This window comes from Leptonotus elevatus, chromosome 8, assembly GCF_054856555.1.
Source record: "Leptonotus elevatus isolate MCC_2025b chromosome 8, RoL_Lele_1.0, whole genome shotgun sequence".
Classification (NCBI taxonomy): domain Eukaryota; kingdom Metazoa; phylum Chordata; class Actinopteri; order Syngnathiformes; family Syngnathidae; genus Leptonotus; species Leptonotus elevatus.
The window spans coordinates 14,931,723-14,945,387 of record NC_141246.1 but is presented as its reverse complement, the minus strand read 5'-3'; the positions used below and the strand labels follow the sequence as shown (position 1 = coordinate 14,945,387).

Here is a 13,665-nt window from a genome sequence, read left to right as displayed (position 1 = left end):
GTCAGTGCAGCTGTGAAAATAAATCGTCTAACTATTTCAAATTGTGGGGAACCACGTCCCATCCTTCAAGGTTTCATTTTACGTCATTGTAGTTACATACCTAATTAGGCAATTACAGTGTTGTAGACATGTAAAGGTGTGTCATTGTGATTGTCACCACACTCTACTGAGCAGAGCACACAAACAAACGCACACAGTCTGATGACTTGGAAGATAAGGAGTGAACGCATACCGTGCCATCGACCTGGAAAGTTTGGAATGTTCTCATAGGGATTATTGGGATGCACTTTTTTCAATGAGTACGGCATATTGAGGTGAGTATATCAATTTGCTTTTTGGTATAAGTACAGTGGCATTGCCCTTGAGCAGTACAGTTCAGTGTTAGTGCTAACGATGAGCACAGGAAATTGCGTATTTATGTTTGTGTATAGTCTTTCTTCTATTGGACCCGCACTGTTCTTTTTAGTTAAATGCGTTGAGCTGGCATAATGTAAATACTAATTTCAACAACATTTCTATTGTGGTTTCAGTTTCCACTCATCCATCATCACAATGACCAACAAGTATTCATTCCTGTTGTTGGTGGTCCTCACGTTCACTGGCCTAACTCAGAGTTTCAAACCATTTGTTGCGCTTGATGGGGTCTCAACCACTCACCGTGATATTACAACCAGGGCAATTCTCCGAAAGACGGCAGAGGTCTGCCGAGACGTCGCGGCTGAACGGGACTTCAATCTGACTGTAAGATGGAAAGTCACACTTGTGCTTGCAAATGTCCCAATTAGCCATACGCTGAGAATACCTATTTCTTGCATTTTACTAATTCAGCAAAACAAAAGTAAAAATAAAATAGCTATCCTTACCTAGCCTATATAAATACCTGTCGGTTGAGGTTAGCAACAGGTGTTGCTGTGAATACCAGCAACAGTGAGAGGAACATTCAGGTACGCCCATCTCAGACTTGAGGAAGAAAAACGTAAAATACAAATAGGGGGGAAAAAAGAGGACACAAATAGAGTACAGGCAGTTGAACGTGGTAATTAAATGCATGACATAGTGACTGTAAGAATGAGGAATCAACTTGCTGAGCCTGAACTAGAGTCAAAATGTTGAAAAGACAAACAAGGAAACTGGAGAGCCAAAATAAAAAGTGAAATCAGTTCCTTCTTCCTCCTTGCAAAATATGAAAGTCCAGACAAAAACACAGAGAGTCACACAGAGAGTTAATTTAAGTCTGTTTCATTTTTTCCAGATTGATGATGGACTAACAATTGAACAAGTACACCAAGCGTGCTCCTCCACCTCCTCGGGCACTTCAGCCTTAATAATGTCCAATCGCATATTCACTGAATCAATTACCAATATGTACTTTCGCAATGGACTTGTGGATTTAGACTTTTTCTTAAGTGCAGAGCACCATTTTCATAACGAGGCCTTCCAGGGAGGACGTGACATTATCACACAAGGTACATTTCTGCATTCTTTCCACAAAAAAAACAAACATAGAAATCGGCACACATACCTTAGAAACTGATTAGGACTTAGCAGGAGAGGAATGTATAATAAAAGCTAAGAATGTGCATAACTTTGCATTTGAGACAAGAAATGTAATACTCGGCCATATCCAGCAGATGGTGGCGTTTTCTTACCTTCCAATATGAATTTCACGTTCAATATAGATATCTTGTTCAATTGGAAAATTAGGTGAACGTGTATATTTAAAAAATAAAAAAACCTGTTTTTGGAGTTGTGTTTTTGGTGTGTGGCTGATACTATTCTTCCTGTTCCTGAGAACTTTTAGTTCATGGGCCGGGTGCTGCTAGACTGTAGTTTATTTTATATTAACTCAGACAAATGTTGAGAAATCTTGTTGATTTCTGCTCTTCCCTGCTACAGTAGATTAACCTTCAATGATTTTGTTGTTGGACTAAAGTAAAATTAACATGAGCATATACAACATATAATTTCCTCCTTCCCTTTTGTATTGTACTACTAAGGTGTGTCTAACGTGAAGGCCAGCATGAGAATGGAGAACTTCGTCACAGCGCGTTTGATCCTTGGAACTATACTTCACACTCTGCAGGTGAGTTCAAAGACAATCTTGTTGATATCTGTGATGACTGAACATGTGCAGTGTGTGTGCCTAAGATATGGCATTTTACATTCCAAGGACTTCTACAGTCACAGCAACTGGGTGGAGTTGAGCAACACGGCTCCTTACAATGTTTTGATCTCACCTGATCAACCCATTGAGACTCTGGCAGGTAGGAAACAATGCCCTGCGTCTGTCAGTAATAATGTCCTAACCTACTTGTTATCCAGGCAGCAACGTCTATTTGTAAAATGTGACACCGTTTTTGAAAGTTAGCCATGGATTATATTTTTTTTGCCACCACTGAGTGAACGAGTTGAGGTTGTTCATTCTGATGCCACAGGGGATTTCAGTAAATTGCCACTGTCCAGCTGATCAGCTTTCTGACAACTAGCTGCAATTTCCTAATGTATCCATCCATCCATCCATCCATCCATCCATCTATCTGAAGCGCTTACTCAAAAGAAGTTCTATTTAGTCCCTCCCTCCCTCCCTCCCTCCCTCCCTCCTGCGCATGCGCGAAGAAAACATTCAGTATTTGAAGCACCGCCATCTGGCAGTCGTCCGGGACTCGTAGAACCGCAGTTACAAGTTGTTACTTTCGTTTTGGAGCGTCATCATATTGACAACCCACACTACTAGAGTGCCAACATATAAATATACATTAGGTTCAGTCAAACCCGATTTAAAATGTTTTCTTCTAATCATTGTTGCATTTTAGGATGTGTTTTTTTCTAACATTTCCTTATTTTGTTTGCAGGCCCAAATACCCCCACCTGCAGAAACTGTAATGAAGACGACTGTGACAGCAACATTTTGTTTCCCGTGCGGTTGCAGAGGCTTCTCACCTCAGGTTACTTCGACCCCTTCTCCTCGGAAAAGCCGGAAGGTAACTGTGAGGAATTGCGTGAAGAATTTTTGATTAATGGTCAACCATTGTCAATGGTCAATCAAGCCCAGATAATCAAGTTACATTACTTTAATATTAAAGTGCCTGGATTACATTAATAAATAATTCTTTTTTTTTTTACAGTTACTAGACCACTCTAAAAAAAAAAAAGGATTCATGGCGTTAGTAGGTACAGCTTAAAATCAAGGGCTTTCTATGCATACAAATTGTTGTTTGCTCATTGAACACACACATTATAATCATTTGGTAATTTATGTTAATAAGTTGCTCTAAATTAAACCAAAGAAAGCAGTCTTAACTTAATAATATATTGATTCTGAACAGACATTTTTGCCCTGACTTAACTCAGGAGTGTATTGAATTTAGGGCAACTTAAAAATCTCAGAACCATCTTTTAAAAGCTGAGTACAAGACGGAGGTGCCTGGACAGCAGCACCCCAATTTTTTTTTTATTACTGATAAACACGAAGACGAGAAATGTGACTTTTGTAATGAGGTGCAATCAATACAATTGAAATGTAAAATATACAGGGTTGGAGTCCATGTCCAAAGAATACAAACACTGAAAGAGTTTGACTTGACACACGGGGCTTCTACTCAACAGGTGCTTCTATGAGCTTGTTTACCTGTTAGTTGAGTAGAAACACCTGTGGCTAAAGCCAATCTGTGGCAGGGTTTTTACTTTTTGGACCTAGATTCCCCAACCCTGAAAATATATGAGAATGAGAGTAGTATTTTGAACGGAACCATAATGATTAGGAGGGTGGTGTTTGATAGCGGATGATATACAACATTAAAAGCTGATTTAAGCTCAAAAGCATTGTAAAGTGAGGACATGCTCCATATTGAGAACTTGCTGTCTGGCATTAAGTATTCCTAAATGGAGAGGTTTTGTTGTATTACGCAAAGGCTGAGTTGGAATAACTTAAAGATACAAATGGTTACCTCAATTTATTAAGTTGGTCCAGCACTATTTTTTTACAGTATATAATTAAATGGAATAGTATCACACAATGAAAATTGAGTTGCTTCAACTTAATTAAGATTCTAGCGTGCAAAACGAATTAAGTTGTTTGTACTAAGTAATCTTGTGGCATTTACACTACAGCAACTGGTTGAAAGAACTTAAAAAGATGCATGAAAATTGTTACCTCAATTTTGCAAGTTGAGTCAACTTTTCCATTTTTATAGTGTAGTAACTCCAAAGGGCCATCTTGCATACAATCCTATTTTGTATTTTTGCTCCTAGGCAAATGCAGCCACGGAGACCCTCCAGACCTGACGAGTGAACGTGAACCAATCGGAGGCATCAATAAGGACCTGATTAATTCCAGTCATGGCTCACTTCACTTTCAAGCAGCTGACTTGGCTGTGAATGCTACTATGGAGCTTCTGGAGGACATCAGATTAGCTGGAGGAGACATGAACTTCCTACAGTAAGAGACCTTACAAAGGCTTCAAGGACATGATGACAAATCATTAAAACATGATGATGATCTAAATTGACAACGGTTATTATCAGCCTTCAGAAATATACTCGTTTTTCCTACTGTATTTATTTAGTATATTTGAGACCAGTACTGTATTGTGATCATACTATTTACAATTCTTATCACTTTAATGATGGTCACTGCCTCTCTTGTATTCCTGAAGACTGATGGGCCTCTCCCAGTCCTCCGTGCTGTGTTTTGTCATCGACACCACAGGCAGCATGACTGAAGACATAGCCGCAGCCAGAAGAGTTGCTTTTGAAATCATCGACAGCAGGAGGGGAACCTTGCGGGAACTGCCGGCCTACATATTGGTTCCTTTCAATGATCCAGGTAGGCGATGCGCCCCACTTGTATTGTGTGGTCACAGAATTTGGCTTCAAGTTAAAAATATAACAGTTTATAATAAAACCTGCTGTAAGTCAATGGTGGGACTCTACACTGTGTTCTAAATTGTTACGCAAAAGACATTTCCGTAGGTCTCAGTGGTCTGCGGATAAGATCCTGTCCATGTTGGACAACACTCAGCACCAGATTTGTATCTAACCAGTACCACATCAGGGGTCCATTTCACAAAGCATGTTCAACAAACACAGAGACTCACCCTGAACAGCGAGTTGACATACACTGAGAGACGAAACTCTGCGTTTTCGGTTCCAGGACAACTGATTTGAGGTAGTTATATCAACGCAGAGTAGTTTCACCTGCCGTTGCCACTACGCTAAAAGGTCCATATCAACGGAGCCCGGATTCGTCAAGTCACCATGGCAACGGGGAAACGCCGCAGAGCGCGGCGCCGCCCTCTGCTTCTGCGCTTCTTCTTTTTTTTTTTACCCCTCTCAACTGAAAATCTTAATGCGATCATATGGCGAATTTGAACAAGTCTTTAGAAAAAAAAAAAGGGCAACGCCGCAGCGGCTCCCCATAGAGGAAGGCGGCGTGGGAGAACGTTGCTGCTCGAGTCGGGTCAATTAGTAAACTGAAATGTAGTCCTTTTGCAATCACAATAATATTACAGGGGAAACATGTTGAATGGTAGCTCATTAATTAATTTCATTTAGGTGCAATCTGGCGGGGGAGTAGCGCACTTGATTTAAGATGAAATCTAAAACGGTATAAGAAAAAAACGGAGCGCAACACGCAATATATGCTGTGATGTGAGCGCATGACTACGGCTGGTAATGTTGCAAATGTAAGGACGGATTAAGTTGTGTATGTAGATGTGAAACGGTACCGCTCAAAAAGGAAATGCCAGCATATCTGTGCACGGTCTGACAACAATCTCACAACGAATATTTAATTCCCTGCGCAATAATGCAACACCTTCATCAATAGGGTCGTTGTCAAAAGGACATGCCATGTTCGTGACAAAAGGACTTTACACTATAGACTATAGGCATAAACGCAAAAACTCGCCGCAGCGGACTTTATGAATGAGGAAATGAATGCCGTGTGTGGCTGAAAGGAGGCGGGGACAGAGAAAATTTTGAGGTTCATTGTGAAAAATCTGCAACCGACCGGGTTTGGTTCATGAAACATGTTACTACGGTAACTGACCGAGAGCTTAAATGACCTCTTTTTATGTAACAGATTAGAGTTACCTCTTCTCTGGTTTCAGTTACCTCCCTTTCTGAAACAGAAAAACACATTTCACATTTCAGGGATTCTTGACGCAGAGTTCTCACTAAACCTGCTTTGTGAAATAGACCCCAGGCTTCTATCTGTGACTTGCCCCATGACTGGTCAAATCTCTACAAGTTGTAGAGAGATGGGATGGATGACTGTATCTTTATTCTTTGGCTCACCATGAGGCTCTGTATTGTTTTAGTGTTTTGTGGTGTGAACTGCTTTTATTTTATTACAGAAGAAAAATTTTAAATGTTCTCAGAACTCTTCAATGCAGTTTTTCAAGAGGCTATTACATGCTGTTTCATTTTAGCCACCACAAAACAAAGCCCTCAATAATAATAATAAAAAATAATACATATATATATATATGCATATCTATAACATTGAATATTGCTATTTGCAGATGTTGGACCTCTACTAGTGACGACGGATGCAGACACATTCAAAGAAAGGCTAGATGAGTTGACTGCCGAAGGAGGAGGTGACAGACCAGAGATGAGCTTGTCTGGACTGCAGGTGTTTGATTTCATACTAATAGAAATGTCTCAGTTGGAAACAAGTCACTAAATCCTATGACATATTAAACTCTAACTTAAATGGTGTGAAAACTGAGCGCCTGTTATAATGCAATGTCCTGTTTTTGGCGAACAGCTTGCCCTTACCGCCGCTCCGTCCTCATCGGAGATATTTGTCTTCACTGATGCGCCAGCAAAAGACGCACAATTGAATAGCACCATTACTGCTCTAATTGAGAGCACCAAGTCTGTGGTAAGTCTTTTTTAAAAAGTTGTATCCCAACATTCCAGCACTTGCTAGTTGAGGGAGCTAGCTTATCCAAACATTCATAAACTAACTCCATCGAGTCCGGGCGCGCAGTGCAGTTGTCTATTTATAATGTGGAACTGCAACAAGAAATAGAAAATACAATCAATATATGCTCTAACCAGGGGTGAATGGGTGATCGTAATCGACCAGTCAAAGGTAGCATTGGTAGAAAAAAAAGTCAGCCTATCCAAATAAGCATTTAAATAAGGTGTTGAGCTGTGTGGGCAGCCTAGAATCTTAGCTCACTGGAGACTTCCAAACTGTGATGAAAATGTGCAAAGTGTCTGCTGGAATTTTCAGGTCACGTTCCTGCTGACAGATGTCTTGCTCACAAGATCAGCAGATGTTCAGCTGTACCGTGATCTTGCCAGAGCATCCGGAGGTGAGACCATTGAGATCAACAAGGCAGATCTTTCTTTGGCTACAAGTGTTATCGAGGATTCCTCAGACATCGCAACGGTAATATAAGAAAAGAGGACAAACGCGTACGTAGAGTGCAGTACAGAATCTGGATCAATACACGACCGTGTTTTTCAGGTGACCGTTTTTCAAGAAGCGAGCAGCCAGCCTGGAAATTTTTCATTTACCGTTGATAGCTCGCTAACGAACATAATCATCTCCATGACAGGAAATTCAGATCTCAGATTTAATCTCAACAGCTCCACAGGTATCGTGGCCAGTCTTGTCTATCTTTTCCTTTTTGACGAAGCATCAGTTTGTGCATATTGAGCATCCATTTCCTACCTTTTCAGGCGTGACTCAGAACTCCAGTGAGTTAAGTGGACCGCTGGGATCTTTGAGCTTGGCAGGTAACCTACAACGACTGAGGCTCAACAATGACAGTGAAACTGGACTGTGGGAACTCAGTATAACCTCTAATGATTCCTACTCAGTTAAGGTTACAGGTCAGTAGTACATAAACGGTCTCCTAAATGTAATAAATATTTGGTTTACCAATGTTATTTGCCATCAGGTCAAAGTCCAGTGGACTTCATCTACGTCATTGGGATTGAAACTGATGGACTCATTTCAGATTTCTTTCTGAAGGAGGGACGTCCTCTTATAGGTCAAACACCCTCTTCACTTTCAACGTCACACTCTTTCTCCACAAAGTTGTTATCCGTCACGGTCCACACTCACAAGGCTCGACAGAGCATTTTACTTCCATTTGCAACTAAGAATACTGTCGTTACATGCAAATAACAGCTTGCTGTCAAACATTATAGTGGTGATTGTGATTAAAAGTGCACTTTTTTATTATTATTATTGTGTAGCACATGATATACTCGGGGTGAGGGTCGGCTTCAAGCTGTGAGTCATGTCTTGTGTTCATTTTGATTGTTTACCATTTACATTGTAAAAATAGCATATGTCTCTCTTGTGCAAACTTTCAGGAAGTAATGTCACCATGTTTGTCACAGCAACAGGAAGTGACAGTATAAATGTCAGAGAGGTCACGCTGTATGACAGCTCAGGCCCGACGGAGGTCAACGGAACATTGCAAGTATGTTTTGAAATGTTCTTATCAAACAGAGAATCTAATTCGTTAAGACGAGACTGAGGGCAGTTATCGTGTGGGCCGCGTCCCAATACTTGTGCTTCTATATGTGTATATATAGATATATATATTATTATTAATTTTTTTAAACAACAACATCATCCCTTTCCTTTAGTCATTAGGAGGAACTGACTTTCTAGTGAGATTCAATGAGATTCCAGTAGGCGTTTTTGTGGTTCGATTGAGAGGAGGAGGAGACAGCAGCTCAACATTACTATCAACTCAAAGCATGTTCCAGAGGCAGGCCTCCACTCAAATCACAACTTCTAACATCTCTATGACGGTGAGCCTAAACTCTTCAATTCTCTACTAAATGATGGCAGATAATCACCAGTGCCCTCAACTGTTTTACTTAAGATTCGTGTGAGTCAAAAACAGGTACAAATGTGATTTCACATGCAAATAGAGGTGGACGCTGGTCCACTAACCATGCACACAGAGCTTTGCTTCTGCAATATGGGCGAAATTGCTGCACAGTTTATTTTGTGTATTCTGGTAGTATATACAGGCTGAGACCAGTTCTTCAAGCAATCTTGGACTGGTCAATGAATTTGATACACACCAGGCTTTGGATGCTAGCTTTTAAGCCTAGCAAACGAAAAGTATTTACAGAAATCGCATCAGAGTTATTATTTTTTTTACCAAACTAGCTATGAAGAAAATCTAAAATGGCCGTTCCGCTTTTCTAGGCTCAAGTCAACACCACCAACATCGAACCAGGCGCCACCAACTCTATCTTTTTCACTGTCACCGTGACGAACGGAGGAGTCCCTGATGAGACTGCAAACAGAACATTCACATTGCGCACTACCAACGACCGCAACTTTGGTTCATCGTCGCCGATGTTTATCATCATAGAACCAGGCAGTGGAGGCAAAGCTAATGACACCATGACCATAACTGCTCCTGAAAATGCGATATCTGGAACTGACGTGACGCTTACGATTGAGGCGGAAAATGAAGATGCAACTGATCTCAACTTTGTTGTCCTTCGGTTTACAGTTGCTGCTATGGTAAGAGACGAGTAATGAAGGTAAATTCAGATATAACTTGGTTGAAAACAAAAAAAAAACTATATGAACCTCACAATACGATAATTATCACAATATTGTGGGGAAGTTGGGGAAAACACACTATTGTTAAAAAAAAAAGTAGAACCTCTTATGGGGGGGATACTCTGTTTTTGTACATAACAGCTGTGGCAAAGGAAATAGGTTTGGCCATGTCATTATCATGTGCTATTGGATCAGTGGTGCAAAGTATCAATGGTCTATGTAGTTCACAATGCTGTGTTCAGCTGAAGTGGGTGAAAAGTAATGTTTTTTGACGGAGATGTTGACATTTTTTTGCTGGTATGACTGATTTATGGGTGTGATAACCAAGGTTATTTGAGTTAACGAAAAAACTAAAACTTAAATTCAAAAAACTATTTTGTTAACGAAATAAAAACGAAAATGCTTTTTAAAAAAACTAAAACTAAATTTTATGTCCTCTGGTACCGTTATTAATTTAATGCATGAGCTTTTGGGGATGGTTTTAAATTTGATTTCAAGTTATATTTATTTCGATATTAACCGGAATAAGGACGTTTGAAAGTGTGTCACACAGAAGTGGCATCATCTAACAGTAGCCAATAGAAAAAAGCATTTTCAGATGACGGCGCTCCGAGGCAACAATTTTGCGTGCTTGACTTCAATGGCTTTTTCATTTAACTCAGCCAAAATGCAACGCTAGGTAAGATTCCTTCTTCTTTTTTTTAAACAACGAAAACTAATACCGAAAAGAACTAAAACTAAGCATTTTTTAAATAACTAAAACTAATCAAAACTAACAGAACCACCCTGAAAACTAATTAAAACTATCTACATTTAAAAAACAAAGCTCAAAACGAAGTAAAAACTAACTAAAATGAAAATTCTAAAACTGTAATAACCATGGAATAACCACTACAGTGGCCAAAACATTCCCAATTCAAATTAAACTGCACTAACAAACTAACCACCAGAGTGTACTTTTTTTAATTTTACTATGGCGTTTATTAAATATTGCACACATGTAATACACTTAAAAAAAACTGAAACTAACTAAAACTAAACCTTTTTTTTTTAAACTAATAAAAACTAACAGAAGCACCCTGAAAACTAATTAAAACTAACTATATTTCCAAAAACAAAACTCAAAACAAAATAAACACTAACTAAAATGAAAATTCCAAAACTATAATAACCATGGAATAACCACTACACTGGCCAAAACATTCCCAATTCAAATTAAACTGCACTAACAAACTAACCACCAGAGTGTACGTTTATTAAATATTGCACACATGTAATACACTTAAAAAAAAGAAAGAAACTGAACCTAAGTAAAACTAAGCGTTTAAAAAAAGAAACTAAAACTAATAAAAAAAACTAACAGAAGCACCCTGAAAACTAATTAAAACTAACTATATTTACAAAAACAAAACTCAAAACAAAATTAACACTAACTAAAATGAAAATTCCAAAACTATAATAACCACTATAGTGGCCAAAAAAATTCCTGATTCAAATTAAATTGCACTAACAAACTAGCCACCAGAGGGTGCTATAACTACACAAATGGAATACAACCTCTCTTTTAACAGACGTGCAACTTTTAATATAGTGACGTGATGACTGCAATATCATATCAATATTAACATTGCGGTTATCGATACAAATTTAAAATGGAGCTGTAACTTTGTCTTTTTTTTTGCCACCATTGATATTTAAATCTTGTTTACACGTTGTTTTTGCATTGTCTGTCTCCAGGTAACTGATGTGACCAGGCCAGTGTGCCAGATGGTCCGAACATTTGCCAACTGCCCAGTCAATGCATCGCGCTGTGCCTTCTCCCAATGGTTGTTTGAGGTCCAAGTGACCGACGGAGTCAATGGGACGGGAATCGACAGCGTCGCCATCCGTGAAGGGACCGGCAGCCTCCGTACAAGCTCACTGGTCGGAGAAAGGGGAGAGAGCATCATTGAGGCCTCCTACCAGGCATCGTGCTGTGCAGACAGAGTGGAGCTGTCTGCTGTAGACAACGTGGGAAACGTGGCCATTTGCATGGGCCGGGTGAGACAATCCACTACAGTAGCACTTGTACGCAATACTGAACAGTTGATTAAATCAACTGAAGACTTATATAAACTTTACAAACATATTTAAAAACCTTATACTGATGATGATCAATTATTTTAAATACTCCCGACTATTCAGTCGAAAACCTCAGGTTAAAGCTCGGCTGTTATTGGCCTTGTGCGCTTTTTAAATAATAACATGGCATGGGACTTAACTGTACCACAAACTGGACGACAATAAGCACATCATATTTTCCTGGACTGTTGTCATGCCTCACCCAATTGAACTTGTTCATTCACTTTCTGTCTCCAGGTGACCGATGTTCTCCCTCCAATATGCCAGGGGTTCCGTATATCAAGCTGTCCATCTTCTTCATCCCCTTGCAACTCTTCCCAGTGGGTGTTTATGGTCAACGCGACTGACGGCACGAATGGAGTGGGCATTGACAACATCACCATCGGTGAAGGGAACGGCACCCTCAACATGACAACAGTGGTCGGGCCAGGGGGCCAGAACATCACCATGGTCTCCTACCGGGCGTCCTGCTGTGACGACGTAGTGGAGCTATCCGTTGTGGACAAGATGGGAAATGAGGCCATTTGCATAGGCCAGGCCAGAGAATCCACCACGGTCGCACCTGTGACTACAGAAAATGTGACCCCCGACTCCTCGAGCAGGGGACACACGGTTCACACATCACATTTCCCCTGGCTGACTGTTGTGTCACTCGCACTTCTACGGGATTAGAGCCTTCCTCCAAAATTTGCACGGGATAGCAGATGAGTGAACATATTGTAATGTAAAACGTGTGATTTGACTACAATAGACACTTTTGAGGTATTCTGCCGCACACCTTAACAATCCCTGACTGGTGAGGCATGGACACCTCTAATTTGCATCTGTAGTCCGCTACACATAAATACATTAAAATGCACATCACAAAGCAAAGTCAATATAAAGTAAATAAAAAAACATTGCAATAAGACAACAGAATGTCACAGTAAGACAAGTTAAAAATAAAAAATAAAACAAAGTTAATGGTCGCACTCCTGGTTGTCCTTCAGCCAACATTTAAGATTTCCTTTGAAGGATGAGTCACCCTCCATCACTCCCCTCCCCAAAGAAACTGTGGAGTGTGAGGGTCCGCACACTCTACTATAAAGGCAAGATAAAAGCTGATAGGTGCAGTCAGAGTAAAACAGTCAGGGCTCTTTGTACTCATCTGGGCATTGGTGGAGCTTGCATGATATAGAAAAAGCTTTAATATTACCTTTTTAAACGGCACAATGCACCTTTAAATTTGGCGGGCAAACTTTCACAACAGTTGTTCCACAGATTGACACCTTTTACTGACACACAGTCACTTTTAACATTTTTGTTTTTTCAAATAGTAGGGATTCTCTGAAATTATATTTTTTGTCTCTGACTTTAAATAACGTCTGGATACTTGGTGGTAACTGTCCATTTTTTGCCTTAAACATAATTGTGTGTTAAAACGTACTATGTAATTACATTTTTGTATATTTAACTGAATAAAAAGTGGATTAGTTGATTCTCTTAACGTGTTTTGACTAATGATTCGTATTGCTTTCTTTTGCAACAAGAAAATAGCATTTGTATTTGTTTTTTAAGTATTTCCCCAAACCTCAATACAGTAAGTCATATATGGAACTACGAGTGAATAATATATTTTCAGGGAGTTTTGGTTTATAAAATGTTGTGCCTTGTATAAAAGAGCAATCGATTTTGACATAGTAAAATATCTTGGCAATCTCATATAAACTATTTTCAACCTCATTCATTTGAATCTTTTTGTGTTCATTTGATGCCCGATTTCCAAAAATTATGCATTTTGTTTTCCCAGTATGTAGTGATAATTGATTGATTTGTAAAAATGTTTTAACTGATTTGATTTGATTAATTAATTCTCCACTGTATCCAGGAGTTGTTTTTTTAGGTGATCCCCACTACAAAAAAAAAAAACGTGTCATCAGCAGTGGTGAAGTGGGTATACCCTAAATATCTACCCTGGACTAAACCACTGGTCGTCAGCAAATAAA

The 13,665-nt window shown here is 39.5% G+C and overlaps 1 protein-coding gene across 1 annotated transcript; it reads left to right on the top strand.

Moving 5' to 3' along the window:
- Positions 1-173: 173 nt before the first annotated feature.
- LOC147169907 (von Willebrand factor A domain-containing protein 7-like) lies at positions 174-13,402 on the top strand. Its single transcript, XM_086082643.1, has 19 exons — positions 174-314; positions 531-741; positions 1,253-1,466; positions 1,998-2,083; positions 2,171-2,264; positions 2,853-2,981; positions 4,252-4,438; positions 4,656-4,825; positions 6,525-6,637; positions 6,773-6,889; positions 7,247-7,405; positions 7,484-7,613; positions 7,699-7,851; positions 7,920-8,012; positions 8,341-8,450; positions 8,620-8,787; positions 9,194-9,517; positions 11,297-11,599; positions 11,918-13,402. The coding sequence occupies exons 2-19, from the start codon at positions 553-555 to the stop codon at positions 12,350-12,352; spliced, it is 3,174 nt and encodes a 1,057-aa protein (XP_085938769.1). The 5' UTR covers positions 174-314; positions 531-552; the 3' UTR covers positions 12,353-13,402.
- The last annotated feature ends 263 nt before the right edge of the window (positions 13,403-13,665 follow it).

Excerpts from the sequence above, each read along its gene's own strand:
- LOC147169907 (XM_086082643.1), top strand. The coding sequence starts at position 553 with ATGACCAACAAGTATTCATTCCTGTTGTTGGTGGTCCTCACGTTCACT. Across the intron at positions 4,826-6,524 it reads GGTTCCTTTCAATGATCCAG|ATGTTGGACCTCTACTAGTG; the intron begins GTAGGCGATGCG and ends TGCTATTTGCAG. Across the intron at positions 8,788-9,193 it reads CTTCTAACATCTCTATGACG|GCTCAAGTCAACACCACCAA; the intron begins GTGAGCCTAAAC and ends CCGCTTTTCTAG.